Here is a 16975-nt window from a genome sequence, read left to right as displayed (position 1 = left end):
TTGAAAGGTGGGATACAGGGGAATGTGGAAGAGGTGAAAATGTGCATGTGCTGTTAATAGTTCTGTTTCTAGTTGCAAATAGGCAGGAACTCCCATGCACAGTGGCAGTCTGTACACATGTTCAAACACTCCTCTAGCATGTTGTACAGCTACATTCTTCAGATGTTTGGGCAGCCTGGTCTGAAGAAAAGAAAAAAGAAAAAAAAAAAGAAAATAACCCCACCCACAAAACACACCAAACCAATAAAAAAAAACCACCTTGAAAACCAAAAAGAACAAACCTTGAAAATCAAATGGTCATCAGAATTTCTGCGCTTCAAAAAATCCTGAAAGGTTACGATTCATGGTGGGAGTCAGTAGCAGCAGTTCTGAAAATTGTATTTTCTGCAGAGCTTTCTTAAAACATCTTTTAAAGTATTTGTATAATCAAATGTTAGCCCTCCTATATTGTACCATCAGTTTTGCTATGCTGTTGGGATTTCATGCTACTTTGTATATTCTCTGTTCTTTATATCGTACATAATTTGATTTTTGTTTCCATTTAAAAGACTTTGGGTAGTAAATGTAATAATGCTTCTGTTTGAAGAGCAGCTAGAACGGTGTTTCCCTAACAGGAGAAGGGAGGAATATTGCACCTTTGTTTCCTAATGAACACTTGCTTTTGGGCTATTGGAAAATTAAAGAGGAACCCAAGGGAGGTGCAGCCGTAGCGGCAGGAATTTCTGAAAAGGAAAGAAGCAAGCCTGAAGCTACATGCAGCCTAAAACGGAGGATGTGTATTTCATTAAGTAATTAATTTGATTCTTATCCAAATCAAATCACCTAAACAGGAACAAGGCTTTGAGAGCAACAATGTGAAAGGCAAAGGGTTTGTGTGAGCAGTAGTTGCCCGTTGTTAGTGCATTTCATAGTGATTCTTACGGGGCAAGTGTTGTTCTCAGTAGGACTTTTCATCCGTTAAACTAGGCTTTTTAAACTGAGCTTTTATAGTTCTACAGATAATAATAGGTGTGATTTATCAGTGTCCTGAAAATCCCATTTGTATGTATTATTTAGTGTTGTAATGGCTTACTGTAAATGAAGGCGTATGATATTATTAATTCAAATATATCTGTTATAGTTGCTTCCAATACCATGTTATGTTAGCAATTTGATACTACTTCTTCAAAAAAGTGCTAGTAGGTTTTTTATTGTTCTACCATCACAAAATTCCAATACTGAAGATACTGATTTCTTTTTGTTACTTAAGTCCCTTGTGACCCAAACATGATGTTAGCTCTTCATAAAAATATTTACCATTGAACTTTCTCATATGTCTAATGGCAGACATGTACCACCCTTCGCAGAGTTTGTTCCTTACATACACATGTATAACATGGATATGGATAATGTACAATTTAGCATTCGTGACAACTCTGTCACGTAGTAGAGTGTCCGAGGTGAAGGATCAAGATGATTATGTTATTGCCCTTTAATTCCAATCCGTTTGAACAATATAAGTTTCTTCTTTAGCTGTTTTTCAGGCATTCTATACAACGAAGGCTCAAGCTATAGCATATTTCAGACAGGGTAACACTGCCTCCAATGATGCCGTTTTAATGTAGGAGATGTAACGTATAAGTTTCTGAAGCCTGTTTGCTCATTCTATGAGCGTTGTGGGCTTTTTCTTCTCCTGTTTGGCCTTAGAAAAGCTCCGCAGGTTTTAAACAGAGAGTATTTCTTACATAGGCATTTGTATTTTTCCAAAGTCTGATTAGGAGAGGAATTATTTGAAGTATTTGCAGTCTTACATTAAAAGTAAGCACAATTTTAAGGGAAAAGCGCTACAACCTGTGGCATAATTGAATCTATTTCATGAAAATAGAAACCTTGCCTCCCCATGTGCAGATTTCACCAGTAATAACTCTTGTCTTGTGAGTTCCTGAAACAGCAGTATTCCCCAATTTCATTATCAGATGCATACGTTCAAGACATGTGAAATTTGGTCTAAACGTGTATTATATTGGGCCTTATTTCTAGAGATTTTGACAACTTGCTCATTCATTAACTTCACATTGTCAGGTCTAAAAATTCAGTTTCATTCTGAATATAAACTATTTCGTAATCGAAAGGCTGGGTTTGGAGGGAATTTGCATTTAAATTTCTTTCTGGGATTGTATATAGGCATGCTTAATAAATTTGTATTTTAGAATTACTTTTCCTTCTGTCAGAATACAAGCTGTACTTTTTAATGAAGCAAATGCTATATAAGGTTCTTGTTAAGTTATGCAAAGATTAAAAAATAAGTCAAGCAAAATGTAGCAATACTGACAAAGAAAAAGGAATTTATCCGTTCATTTTCTTTAAATCGATGTGTTTAAATACCTTTTTTTTGTTTTTACAAGCAGAAATGACTGAGCCAAATCAAAATAATATGCAGAGTTAAGTTGACTAATGTTTTCAGAATGCAAATGATAGAATCATACAGATGATATAATTAATTTTCTTTCACGTTTGTATTGTCTGTACTGGTACTAAGTGGTACCTACGCGGTGGTGCCACTGATTATATGCAGTGGTTTATATACGGGTTGCTTAAAAGGTTATAATTCTGGTTGATTCCAAGAGAACTGAAATTTCCAGTTAAAGCCCTTTAAATGGCAGCTCGGCGGCCCTGTTGAGCACGTGCTCAGATTCCTTCCTGACTCGGCAGATCGCTGAAGTGTGTGCTTAAGTAAAAAAACTTTAGAAGACCTTTCTCAGCACCAATAAATCAGCTGGCTAAAGCCAGCTCTAGTTAAGACTCAGAGATTCATAACGCATAAATAAAGCTCGTCACCCTGCCCGCCCCCCTTTTAAGGCCTTAAGCCTTTTAACTTCAGCACGTACTGTGGCTCTCCTGAAATAGGAATGAATTTGGCCGTGCCATTAGCAGCATTGTTGAACTGGGGCCTTAAATACTTTATCCAGAAATTTGAGGTGATGGGAAACGCTTTTCTGTTGATGGCATCTGTAAAAATTGTATTATGTGTACTAGGCAACTTGGTATTTTAATGCATTCCAGGTGGTCTCAAAGGTGTAAAATACATTTGTAAAATTGAGTACAGAATGTGAGACTTTAACAAGTGTTCATATTAGTAATATAAAGACAAGCAAGGCTTTAAAAATATTTAAAAATCTTCTTTTCCTTCTTAGTTTTGTTTTCCTGAGTGTCGCGGTTTTGGTTTTTGTATTTCTATTGCTAGTGGTGTGGACACCTAGAGAAATTATAATAGATCCATATATGTATGAGGGGGTGTATATAGCCAGACATTCATTTGTTCTTTGCCGGGAAGGTTAGTCTTGTATGGACGCAGTGAAAATTAAGCTCCATAATAATGCATGTCTAGCAGTAAAGTAAAAGCAATGTTTAATAATTGCAGGTCTGGGTAATGTGGTTTGGTGTTCATACCTTCACTCAGGTGGAGCCAGAGAAGTTGAAGACACTAACAGAAGGTCTAGAAGCTTACAACCGAGCCAGAAAAAGGAACAGAAAGTAAGTAAATGCTCATTTATTTACTAGTGAAATGGAATAATTAAATTCTTCTGCTTCCTAAGTCTCTCATTTTGGGGAGCTTAGCAGATCACCCAAACTGAAAAGTTAATTTTCTGAATTCCTTGTGTTGGTTATGATAATCATCTGAGATCTTTGATAGCTGCATTTTTATTGCATCTTCTGATATTTACAGTAGCCTTTGTAAAATGTCAGCCTACTTGTTTGAGCTTTCATGTGTAGGATTTCTAATTTAGAGCAAAAAAAGTTATTACATCAAAACTGTTCTGACCAAATACACTTTTTAACAGGATCTGCCCTTCTTATCTCTTCCCTCTCCCTCTGGCAGCTGCTGCTGCAGGCAGAGCACAGGTTTATTCAGATAAATTCAGTTTATTTCCCATTGCTGAGAAGCGTTTCAGAATTGGTGAAGTCTGGCTGTATTTACCCAGACAAGGGGCTCAGTGCAGAGCTTTGTGTCAGGCACATACGAACTGTTCGGTTTTATCTTGCCTTTTGGCTTTTATTTACAAACATACAAGGATAGGAAGACCGTGAAACAGTAAGTATTAGGAGACGAAGCATCAGCATAGACAAAAAAAGGAAAATGGTTGACTGCAGGAGATAAAAAAGTCTGGACAGCTATAAAAGGATAGAAAAGTAGGAATCGCACTATGATTGGATTTGTTCTAGGATGCTGTTGCTTATTTACTGTTTCAGTGAAAATATATTACTTGGAATCTGTGAGAATTTAAAGTCAGCTTGCAATGCTTGTCTTTAGCACAATAAGCACGGGCTTAAAGGAATTAAATAAATCTTTGTCTTCAACTCCTTTTAAGGTGTAAGCTTTTCTTCTATTTATGTGTCATGCAGCACTTAAGAGAAATATTTTTTATGCCAGTGAGATGATGTTGGTGGGGTTTTTTTCCAAGATGATCCTCAAAATATCCTACTGGAGTTTAAGGGAGTATGGTGAGAACCTAGAAGGGCTTTTGGCAACTCCCCAGTTATTTGCTCGTGTCCCTGATGCGAAATACGTGACTCAAGTAAGGTGACACCAGGAGCAAATTTAAAGAGGTGTTAAAGTTGAGATAAACAGTACAATTTAAGAAAAACTCCCATCTTCTGATTTGCATTGGTATATTTAGCAGACTGCAAGGATTGTCTGCAATTCCACCGAATCCAATGGCCTGTATAAGTACTCAGCACTTACGCATATCATGTACTGGCATCAGGGTGAACGCTTCTATAGTAACGAAGACAGAGGTAAAGAAACGCAGGATAAATTTATGTTGAGAGAACGTGGACTAGCATCACATAGGTCCAGTGTCTTTAGCGGAGCAGGATTAGCATCCAGGTCCTCAAAATGACATTCAGATACCTTAACCCCATAAATTATCCTTCATGTTCCTACAGTTCACGTCTCAGCCCTAGTATATTGTACAATTTTGGCCACAAGTGTTACTTACGGGACTACTGCAGTAGTCTCCTTCACTGCACACTCTTGACTCAATCTCCAATAATATATATTAATAGTATATATTAAATATAAAATTATTAAAACTAAATTGAAGATTAAAAATGTTTGCAAAGCTAAAAACTGTATTATAATAGGGATGTAATAGGATGCAATTCAAGAGGCACCCTAAATCCAGTGTTTGTGAGTTGTAAATCTTAATCTAACCTTGAGTATTAGTTTTTAAAATGGGAATGGTTTGTGTATTCAGTTTCTTACGTTTCTAAACAAGACACCAGAAAAAAATGTCATTGTAGCGCATTTGATCAGCATAGGCAGAGGTGTTACCTCTGTTGCACAGAGCTTTGTAACTTCAACTAATAGTATGATCTAAAGCATGTTCTGCAGCAGAAAAAGCGATTTGCTAGGGGCTATCTCAGAGGCATGGGGTGACTCCTAAGCCGTCGTATTTATTCTGGGCCTTGTAGGAAAATGCACTCTGGTACAAACTGATGAGCCATTCCCAATCCATCTCATCTCAGCCATTCTGTTCTTTTCCGAGGCATGTCTCTTCTTGCTTCCAGGAGGTCATGACGTAGCAGCTTCCTCGCCTATCCAGCTGTAGCCCCTAGAAGGTTATCTGCTGGAGGCCCGGTCTTCCCTTATCAGAGCCTCATCTGATACAATCTTTGTTCTTCTGAAGCTTCATAGTTATCTGTATTTCTCTGTCCACTAGTGTTCTCCTGTCCCACTGCATGAAAAGCATCTTCCGTGGGTCATACCCAATACCAGTGTCTCCTTCTCCTGTGGTTTCCTGTTCCTCTGTGTGTTATTTCCCACACCAGGCTTCTCTTTTGTCAGGGATGTGCCATTCTCCCACGTAACTAGTGATAGAATGAGGGGAAATGGCCTCAAGTTGCGCCAGGGGAGGTTCAGGCTGGATATTAGGAAAACTGTCTTTCCTGAGAGAGTGGTGAAGCACTGGCACAGGCTGCCCAGGGAGGTGGTGGAGTCACCATCACTGGAGGTGTTCAAAAACGGTGTAGACGTGGCACTGCGGGACATGGTTTAGTGGGCATGGTGGGGCTGGGTTGATGGTTGGACTTGGTGATCTTACAGGTCTTTTCCAACCTTTGTGATTCTGTGATTTACCATCCCTACCGTTACCATCTCTACCATCCATCCTAAGTTACTTTGAAATGAAGTTTGAGGGGTGACTCTTAGAGTTGAACAGTTACGTCTCTGATGTCCCTCCTGTTGGACGTGTGCCATGTTCGAAGTTGAACAGGACTCCAGTAAGGGAAGAACTAATGCATCTCTTCCACCACCTTTCCAACTTTCAGCTCCAATCCGTCTCCTTCCTGACACAGTCTAAATCTCTCTGTCTTCTCGAGGTGTCAGTCTAGTAGTGGCTTGCCCCATACTGTTAGAATCAAGCAAGGTGGGTGCACGCAGACGTCCCTATTATTGCTGCAAGAGCTGCCCAGAGCAGCAGTTGCAGGTGAAGTCTGGAATATGTCCACTGTGGGAGGGAACGTTGACTCAACACGTGCTTCATTTTGATGATACAATTTGGTAAAATTTTAATGGGCCCTAGCAAGGAGGAGTAGGATTAAAAGAACGCTTCTGACAAAAAGGTTATCCTCCCTTCCCGAGGGAAAGAATTTAAATCCTTCTCCAAAGCTCTTGGCCATGAGAGGTTTACTAAGAGATGATGTGCTGCTTTTTAACGAGAGGAACAAACTGTTGCTAGAATCTTTGAAATATAATTTGACAAAAATTGTCACGTTTACAGGTTGGTTTGCATCACTAGAGACCTGACGTGTATGTTTATCTGATGTCAAATTCTCAGGTTTTTAGCTGCGGTGTTTTGTCTGCAGTAAATGGGTATTTCAGTGATGGGCACTTCTGAAACTTTGATTTGCTGAGGGGCAGATCTTCATCTTCACAGTAAAATTAACAACAGTGTCTTAAGACTACAATTCAAATGATCATTTGTATTTTAAATACTTTCAAATGGCTGTTTTAACTAATAGCAATAATTTCATAGATATTGTAATAAGGATGGGTTACTGATAGAGCATGATGTTGATTAAATACGTTTACATGACATATAGGTAACTTGACATCTGAAATCTGCTTCTAGATGACATGCAAGTCAGCAATGTTAGCAGTTATTAAATGAGATCTGCATTATAAATAGAGTCACGTTACCTTTGTCGAAAGTTATGTTGCTACTGAACAATATTCTGTTTGTCATTTATAATATCTAAGGGTGCCTTCACTTGCCCAAGTTGCATAACTTAAGCTTGTTTTTGCAAGCGGTCTAGCTCAAGCAGTTCAAAAACCCAGGTGGACATGTTCAGGCGCTGTATGCGAATCTTTATTTCAGTTTATCTTTTTGTTTTCTTTGGTTGATTTAAACTACATCAGGATACTTAATTTTAAAGTTGCACAAAACTCCTTTACCCCTGTTGTAACTAATTCGTGCAAAGCCTTAGTTAAACTTGTGCAACTTCCTATGTGGATGAAGTCCTATTATACTCCCCCTTTGCACAGTCGGGTCAGTAAGGCTTCTAGCTTTTTGAATTTTTTGTGCAATTCATGCCCTGGTATAGCTCAGATGACCAATGCAAAATGGCGTTAGGGAATATCTTCTTTTAATAATGAGTAACAAACCCTCTGATCACCTATCTTTGATCTCCCAGCTGTACTGATGGGGATGAAAATCGTTTTGCGGAACTAGGGGGATGGAATTACCGTAGAGCAACGCTGGTCATATAGTTCATCTGTGCTACTTCCTTGTCAGTCTTTTGGCAGTGCTTTTAGTTGCTATAAATCTTTAAGGCCCAGGGAAGAATGTCCCAGCTGACATGATAATCTTTCTGTAGTAGAAGGGAAGGGTTTTTTAGAAAGTGTCTCCTTCTATGAAGGACAGTCCTGGTGACCCGACCATCCGTGCCAGCTTGGAACGAGCTGTTCTCTTACTTGTCTCTTCCATAATCTTCCGTCATGGTGTAAACGGCTCTCTTCCTCCTCCCCTCATTTCTGCATCTGCAAAGCAGGGATAACAGTACCTTCTTACTTCCTGAGGGTATTGTGATGGATGCTCGTAACACTGTCTCATCTCCAGGATGATCTCTCTCTCATCTCATATTCAGCCATTTGTCTTCATGTTCATTACTCTTCTAAATGTACCTATTCAGCTGAAGTCATGAATGAACCAGCTTACCTAAAAATATATATATCCACGCACACACCTGCTTTTAAGCACAGATCCTCAACAAGCTGTCAACAAACGATAGTAACTTGTGCTCAGGTACAATTTGCTAGCTTGAAACTCTTGAGGTGTGAACACAGAGCCACAGAAGTACAACCTGTCATGCAGAGCATGGTGTTCAAGTGGGAAACTTCTTTAAAGAAGAAATACGCGTAAATCAAAAATGTCATTGTAAAATTAGATGTGTATGGAGCTGCCCGATGACTCGGGGTAACTTTTGGTTTGGAAGAAGAAAGTCTTCACCCTGCCTTTACCATAGCCCTTGGTGCGCTGTCAGTCCAGGGTAAAACTGGCAGCATTTCAGAGGATTAATACGACTTACTTTCCTCTGGCTATTTAAAGTTAGAAGGATTATTAACCTCAAGCTTTGTGCTTTGGGCAAGAGGAAGACTTCGCAGCTCACGCACTGATTTTTCAAGAAGACGGCAGTGTACGGATTTAGTCCTTCACAAAAGTATTGCTGAAACATAACCACACTTAGGAAGTAAATGCAGCGTGTCACATGGAGTGGGAAGCAGGCAGAGGCGAGCTGGCACTAGAGGTTTCGTAACACTTGAAGTCTTTAAGAAAGCCCAGAGTAGCTGGAGTACTCCTCTTTTGCTCCTGATCACAACCCATGAGAGTCTGGCCCTTGTTGCTAATATTTAAAAAAAAAAGATTGCACAAAATGCTATGTTGCAGAAGATGCTGCGTTACCGTGAAGTACTCTGGCTTGTTACTCATGGATGTAATTTGTCTTGTGGATATTATAACTAACCATACAACTCATTGGAATGCTGCCTTTAATTTTTCTTCTGTAGTTATAACACAAGCCTTTAGTTTGCATAGTACTGTATATAGATCTGGTCTTGCTATTCCTGCTGTAACAACCTGGGAGGCTCTACAGATAGTAGAATATGTCCAATGAGTTAATGTGTTTATTATTAACTTTTTAAAGTTTTTTTCTGTTACTAAGAATTACTGATGACATTAATTTTGTCTTCCTAGAAGTGGAAAGCTAAATAACCATTTAGAAGCTGCTATACACGAGGCCATGAGTGAACTAGACAAAATGTCTGGGAATGTAAGTTTCTTTTCACGTTAGCAATACTCTTCTCCTTTTTCTATGTTTCTGCGTGTGTGTCAATGGAAGACTGAGAGTGTTGGTTTGGGTTGCTTTCTTAACATAAATTTTCTTTCTATTTTCTAAATAAATGTGGAATTTTCAGTATTTCTCCTGCGTTAAAAAACATTTGCAAATGTCTAATAATTCAGAAAAATGGGAAATGATGTAGAATTTTAGTTACATTGCCAATTATTTTTTACAAAGGTAGATTCCTGGACATACTTTTACTCATGCAGCCTGATAATACTTGGATCAGTTCCGGTCCCGCTCATATTCCATGGGTTTTCTCTGACTAGTGACACAAAATCAGGCTCATTTGTTTTTCCAGTTTGACTAGCAAGATATTGAAACCACATTTAAAAGCATCGTTCTTTTGAATGTAAAACTCTCTGAGTAAAGCTTTCCTTATGTGAAATGAAAGATACTGGCACGAAAGGTAAGAGTATTCCTAGTATCAGATCTAACAGTGCTCTTTCTAAAATATTTACACTGTTATTATGTAAGCCCAGTATCTTTCTCATATAATATTTGGTTTATATAATCTTTTCTTCTTCATATTTAGAACATGGCTGTAATTTCATTGAGGCACACTTAGAAATGCAAAAAAGCATATCACGGCATGTCTAACCTCTCATCTTATCATTGGTAGTTATTCAAATTATTAATTATAAAACATTTGAATGCCAAAAAAAGTCTTTTTCCTGATATTCGGTGCTCAGTACTGCAGATGCTTGTACACGTGCATATTTAGAAGTAGTGAAACTTCAGGGAAGCTCCTGGAGTGCATAAAAGGAAAGGTAGACAGAACTGCAGAGTTAGAGCTGGTTTCAGAACCACCAAGAAGTACCAAATGAGTTCCTCAGTAGCTTGAAATGGCTGCCCTAAGTAATAACAAAATGAAGTCTTTTGTTTAAACTTGTGAATTGTACAAAATGAGGCTGAGTTTTGAGTTAAAATGACGTGTGTTTTCCTCCCGTCTTTAGAAGGAAAAGGAAAGCAGGATCTGATTGTAGGTCTGGTACAAGTAAATACGGGATGTGCGTTTGGCACACGCATCCCTGTGTCGGTTACACCACCACTTCAATGCTTGGACTGGACCATTCTGCTGATAACCTTTTTTCTGCATTTATAAATCCAGTAATACTAAAAACTGTATGCTATATGCATTTTAACTATGATATAAACTGGCTCAGGAGAAACTGCTGTAATTGGATTTGCTGATGGGGTTGTTTCGTAATGCAGACAAGCTGATGTACCAGCCTGCATGGCATTAACTAGTCTTGATTTATATTTTAATTATCTGGTCACAAAATTTGTGAGCAGCATTCATTTCCATAAAGATTATGATTCCTAGAAACAATCATAGCGAATCAACGGTTCTCTTTTTAGTGACTTGCATTTTTTTCAGCTGCTACTGTTCAGGCATCAGTTACATTTTAAACGAAAAGCACGTGCAAACCAGCTAATTAGCGTAAAGCAGTATTGGTAAGAGCCAATAATTATGTAGTGAATGTTAGGGGTCTGAAGGAATTCAGGACGGACCCAAGGAAATAATTCAGCACGTTGCTGAAGGATTTGTTACTGTTGCCTGGCTGCTGTTTGGAAGCTGCAGACTCCTCTTCCCAGAACAGCAGCTCGCGTCCACCGACAGATGGTGGTGGTATTCCGCGCTAGACACGAGCGCCTTCCTCCACGTCGCTTCTTCCACTTACGTTGTGGTTTTGACTGAGCAGGCAGTGATGACAAACTGTTTCGCACTCACATTAATCTAGCGTTTAGGTCGAAATTGAGTATTTCCTTTTAATAATTAGATGAAGACAGAGTTTGCTAAACATAGCTTGTTCCTTAATCATGCTACCGCAGACCTGCATTTGACTTCTCTTATTTTTCCCTGTTAGCAATATTTCCTCGCCACCTACTTCCTACTTTACTGCTCTTGTCACGATGATGTATAAAGGTTTGTCTCCGCGAATTTGACATCGCTGCAGTTTTGGGTTCAGTTCCCAATGATGCGGTTTCACAGTTACTGTGGCTGGTACCTTTCTCCAGGGTAGGAGAGGGTTGAGATGAACCGGCTGCATCATCAACCTTTTTCTTCCCAGCACCTTACAGTTCTTGAAGTTCCTTTTAATTTGGGCTTCCGTGTAGAGGTTAAATAATAAGAACCGTTTGATAACAGCACCTCAAGCAATCCTGTAACTCGTTTATTGCTGGCTGGTTACTTTGACCAATATTCTTTGCTAACTTCTGAATATACTTATTTTTAGGTCCACCAAATCCCACAGGGAGACAGACAAGTGAAGCCTCCAAAACCCAAGAGGAGGAAGATCTCTAGATAACATTGAATGTCTTTGTTACTGGTCCAGTACTTATCAAAGTGAACGTGCACATAAGTCTATATGTAGGTATTGATATAGACGTGGTTATATCAATATTTATGTGAAGACAGATAGATACCATCACAGGGTGCTACGCGGATTAGTGGTACAATATTTTTGATGATTAGGAGGGATAGCGGTTGCTGGATAAGCCAATCAGAAATCTTGGAAGGTTGCAGTAACAATGTCAGATGATTACTGAAATTTTTTTCTATAATACTAAAATTGTGATTATAAGAAATAGTCCAAATGTTTCTGAGAAATTTTCATTGTGTATATAGATAATACAGAATTTCATGGTGATATCTGAAATGTAAATATTGTACAATATTGTCATGTACAAGCGTACCTAATGCACACTTTATCTTTTATTGTACAAAAAATAGTGTACAAAATTCTTTGGTTTCTATTGAGTACACATACAAGAGACTACCAGTGTAAAGTGATAAATAAAAATACAGCCTAAATGCTTTTATATGATAATGTAAAAGATGCTGTTTTTGTATTTAACAGCAGAGAGAAGGCATGATTATGTAATACCTTAATTATGACATACACTTCACGCCACTGAGTGTTCATTGATACTGTCTGTTTGGAATGAACCTTGCCTGGAAGTACTGTACTCCATTTCAGGTCTCTGTAGGAGAGTGCAACCTTGCAGATTCCTAACGGGATGTGGGATCACAGCTCTAATTAATAATTCAAAGGCTGCAACTGTCGGTTGCGTTTTTATTTACCTAACTTTTAAAGTAGAATGCTGTAGATTTTATTAAAAAGGAAAAAAAAGTAGATGGACTATTTTAGTCAACCATTTCTGTAGTTAAAGTTTCATAGCCACCTGATAAACTAAACAGTTTATATCCCCCGTAACGTTGACCCCTCAGAACCCCTAGATTTATTAGTTTAAATTATCTAACGTCATTAACCATCGTGTTTACTTTTAAGGGGGCAGAGGCCCTGCTTTAATAATGTGATCAGTATTGATTACGGTTTGGTTTTGCAGTAGAATGAGAGGGCATGCTCCGCAGCGTTCGTAAAAGTAATTCCAGTATCCATCTCGCAGTATTAAAACAAAAAATTAAGGGTGGCTTACAAAACTATTAGCAACAGTAATTTTTATCAGTATTATGTAACATATCAGATTTATTTTATTTAAAAAGAATTATTTATACCATTAACAGATTCTTATATATATTAATGTGGCTGAAATGTGCAGGTTAAATCTATTAACCAAATTATTTATGTTATATTAAGTGAGAAATGTGAAACATATGTAGAAGAAATTAATACACTACAGATTTAAAAGTCTAAAGCTATGAGCCATTATAAAATTAACGAACGGAAGTGTAGCACAACAGTATTTCCATTTTATTTCATTTTTCTTTTTAACACGGATGGTGGTGATGGTGACGGAAGCAATGACGTCCTCTGTCTTCAAGGCTTCCCGAAATAACTCTCAGTTCACCATTCCCGGTCCCGGGGTGGAGTTCGTAACCTCTACCTCTTCGTCCGGGCCCACCACTTACCTCAGATTTCCTTTTCCGCCCCCCCCGAATTCCCAAATCTCACTCTGTAGCTAAGGACTGGCAGTGATCAGCATCCTGGGAAGCTGGCGGTATCGCCGCTCTCCAGATACCCGGCACTCGGCGCCAGGATCACACCTCATTGCTCCTCTTCCCATCCGCCTTGCCCAAGTCCCAAACTCCTCTCTCTGAAGGACATGACCGAGACCAGCCGTCCCTGAGGACGACGGGACCCGGCGGCTTTCCCAGCCTCGGCTCTCGCGTGCCAGAGCACGCAGCACTACCTCTGGGCTCGCCCCCGGGCTCTCTCATGTCTGGCAAAACGGCTCTCGCTCCTCCTTCCCCCCAGCCCGAGGGATCGCGATAGCTGCACTGGCTACAGGGGCCTGGAGGCAGGAGCCCTTCCTTCCGCGGGGTAGGTTCATCTGTCTTTTCTGTAACGCCACCGTCCTCCATGCAAGCTCGTGTGAAGTGATTGATTTTATTAATTTGAAAAAAAAAAAAACCAACCTATTTTTTTTTGGGGGTGTAGTTTAGCTCACGTTTTTCTGTTCCGAGTTGATGCGTTCGTTCAAAGAGTCGATGGTGTCCATTTTCCACGCCAGCCCGCTTTCCTGCCGTCTGTCCACACCCGCGCGGGTTTTAATTCATCCCTGCGTGCGTGTGTAAGTGTGCGTGTGCGAGCGCCTGTCTCCATCTAGTTTCTTTCTCCCTTTGCTTTCTGTCCTAGAACCGAGTTTGTATTGACCGACCCTTCTTTTGGCATTTTAACTAATTAGGTTTGTACTTCCTCACCAATGTATACTTTACATCAGTAGACCATGTAAAGTATTTTTGTGCACTTGATTTCATTGGTTAATAATGGCATTGATGTGGGTGCTAGGAGTAGTTTGTTTCAGTCCATACCAATTTTTTTTCTCTTTTAGAGTTTTTATGGTTTCATGTAAGCAGTTAATGTAAATATTGTGAGCATTACAGGTCATGCAGTGTTGTAACATTTTAAAAAATGTTGCACCTACTTTACGATTAAAAAAACTGGTCACTCATACTTGAATTTTGCCCATAGAGCCATTTCTTTCTCTTTGCATTAAAGCATAATATACTTTTTTGATGGAGGCCCAACCCTTCTTTCTACCTTATTATTATTTTTTTGTTTAATAAATCTATATTTTTTCTAATAGAAGACTTAAAAATGAAAATTTAAAAAATACTTTTTGCCTACTTTCTAATTTAAGAGAGAATTCCTATATTTAAAAGGTGGAAAAAAAAAAAATACTCCATTGTGGAAAGCGGAACAACGCTTTATTTGTCATTAATATGGCACAATCACACGAAACTGAACTGGCTGAGTAAAGCGAGCCCACGACATCAAGCAGTATCTCGGTAGATTAGGGAACTACGTGATTCTTTGAGGATGTAAAGTGTTACATATTCTTGTCTATTTATTTATTTATTTATTATGCTTTCTTTTGCTAAGTGGGTGACAATGTGGTTGAGTCATTCAGATGACATTCAAATTAAAGGAAATATTCCTCTTTCTATTATGGTGCATTTTGTGAACACCATAAAAAATATTTTCATTTATTTCAGTGGATTTTCTTCATATTTTCACTTCTGACAGAAAACGTTCGGCTGGTATCAGCTGCAAAAATAATATCCACATAGTTTAAAAAAAGAAAAAAGAAAGAAAAAAACCCCCCACCTCTGATGTCCCAGGTCTCTTATCCTCACAGTCTAAGGTTTTAGGGGTTAAAAAGAACTTAGAGTTTAAAGGTATTTCCTAAACCAGCTTTGCAGAAGGTTTCTAAGCGATGTGATATCCTTTTGGAGTCCCTGGGTTTGATGGTATAGAGATATTAGAGGGCTCGTGGTGGACTGAATTACCTTAGGACTGCTACCTTTCTTAGCTACAGTTTGTATTTTGCTATGTAGGGTTGTAATGTGAGAATTCCAGAAGAGCAGTAGCATAAAAGTGCTTTTCTATTTTTTAAAAAAACCCATTCTAGTCTTACTAAGAATTAGAGATTTTTTTAATATCAGTTTTGTAATTTTTGATAAAATTGTCAATATTACGATTAAATCACCAGAAAAAAAAGTTCCTGTGATGTTCTCTTCGGGGCAGGGACTATGTCTTCCTACATATTTGTGAGATGCCACGATGGGATGCCCAGTCTTAAATGGGGCCACGGGCACCGCTATCAAATTCAATAGCAACCAACAACGTTGAGGTTGATTTAAATGCATAAAAGCCAAGAGAATTCACAGTTAAGACTGCAAATCCCATGACCTGTCCTTAGTTTGCCTGCTGGGTCCTCCGTGAAGGTAATGTCATCGGGTGCGACGTCCAACGGGTAAGTCGAGGAAGCCGATGGCTCTTGAAGGTTTTGCTCACGCGACCCAGGACCTTCTCATCCAAGTCAGAACAGATCCGCTCCGTTAACGCAGCCCTCCGTCCCCTCCCTCTCTCTGCTCCTTCATTTACCAGTACTAACTGAGCAACTCAACATTCACGTTTCAGGATTCCCCCCAAAAACCACCATTAACCCAGTGGTTTAAGCACGTTACTGATTTACAAAATCCCAAACGCACAAACGGATCATTTAGTTCAAAATTCACTGCAAGCGCAGTTCAAATGGGTGTCGAATCAACTCTAGAAAAACACTTCGAGACTTCCAAAAGTCTCAGCCCACCGCACCAAGCCTCCCTGCTCCGCTGCTGCCGTCTCCGGACCCGGTAATCGCGCACTGGCACTATGGAGGACTAGAGGCTAACTAGGGGAGCGAGCCTGCGCTCGCGTATTTCATGCAATGTTGCTCAAACGCAGAGGTTCCGTCAGGCGCTGGGTTTGTGTTGCTGTAAGGAACGCTGCCTGAGCACACGTACCCCGGAAAGTCCCGCCAGCCTCTTGCGACCCTGCGGTGCAGGCTGCTGGTGAAACTAGCGTGCGGAACGGAGTAAAGCCACTACGAATTGGAGCAGTAACACGTTATATTCGCTTTGCATTTGAAAGCGAAGCAGCGGGAAGTCAGGCCTCTGTGCGTCATTTCTCTCTGCCAGGTTTTACAATTTATTTATTGGCTGTGAAGGCTTAAAAGCAATTTTTGTTGTTGCTTTAAAAAAAAAAAATGTGAGATTCGATTTGAAATATCCCCCACGAAAGCACGTTTTGGAGAGATGTCATCTCTCACGTTTTTACCTGCTGCGAGATAAGTATTTGTCTGTAACTGAGTGCCATCCCCACAGAAGATAAGGGGTTAGGATTTAGAACAGAAAAAAAAAATTATATAGAGGATAGTTCTTTCTGGAAATTCCTTTTTTGGAAAAGATACGGGAGATGGGAAGGGTTTTGACATACTTACCCTGGCCGAAGCAGAGTGGAGAAGGCAGAGCGAGAGCATCCCCACGTATTCCCGTGTACAAACCCCAAGCGTAGGTTGCCACAAGTCAAAGTGAAGACGCGTGCACATGTACTATCAGCCAGTGTTTTAAAATTACAGGCAGAAAGCGATAGCAGTGAGCGAGCACGCTGGGTCTGAGCCGCCGTTTTGAGTCCCGCTTGCAAGGGTGCTAACCCAGCTGCAAGGCGGGAGGGGAGAACAGCGTCCGTGACAGCCACGTCCACATCCAGGCCCGGTGGTGCAGAACCTTTGCAGGTAAGTCCTCCTGCGGGCGTTAATGATTTCACTTAGCTAATGACATTAATACCTATTAACTGTTACTTAA

The 16975-nt window shown here is 39.7% G+C and overlaps 1 protein-coding gene across 3 annotated transcripts in view; it reads left to right on the top strand.

Moving 5' to 3' along the window:
* The window catches only part of MBD5 (methyl-CpG binding domain protein 5), a 48238-nt gene extending 35992 nt beyond the window's left edge, over window positions 1–12246 (top strand). For 2 of the 3 annotated variants that reach the window (XM_059820181.1, XM_059820179.1), the window contains exons 8-10: window positions 3440–3513; window positions 9234–9309; window positions 11619–12246. In XM_059820181.1, coding sequence (XP_059676164.1) covers window positions 3440–3513; window positions 9234–9309; window positions 11619–11690 — 222 coding nt within the window. In that variant the 3' untranslated portion in view covers window positions 11691–12246. Of the gene's footprint in view, window positions 1–3400; window positions 3514–9233; window positions 9310–11618 lie in introns of all 3 variants that reach the window. The other variant, XM_059820180.1, reaches the window with a different exon arrangement.
* Window positions 12247–16975: the final 4729 nt, after the last annotated feature.

Source organism: Gavia stellata, chromosome 8 (assembly GCF_030936135.1).
Source record: "Gavia stellata isolate bGavSte3 chromosome 8, bGavSte3.hap2, whole genome shotgun sequence".
NCBI lineage: Eukaryota > Metazoa > Chordata > Aves > Gaviiformes > Gaviidae > Gavia > Gavia stellata.
This window is presented reverse-complemented; position numbering and strand designations above follow the sequence as displayed.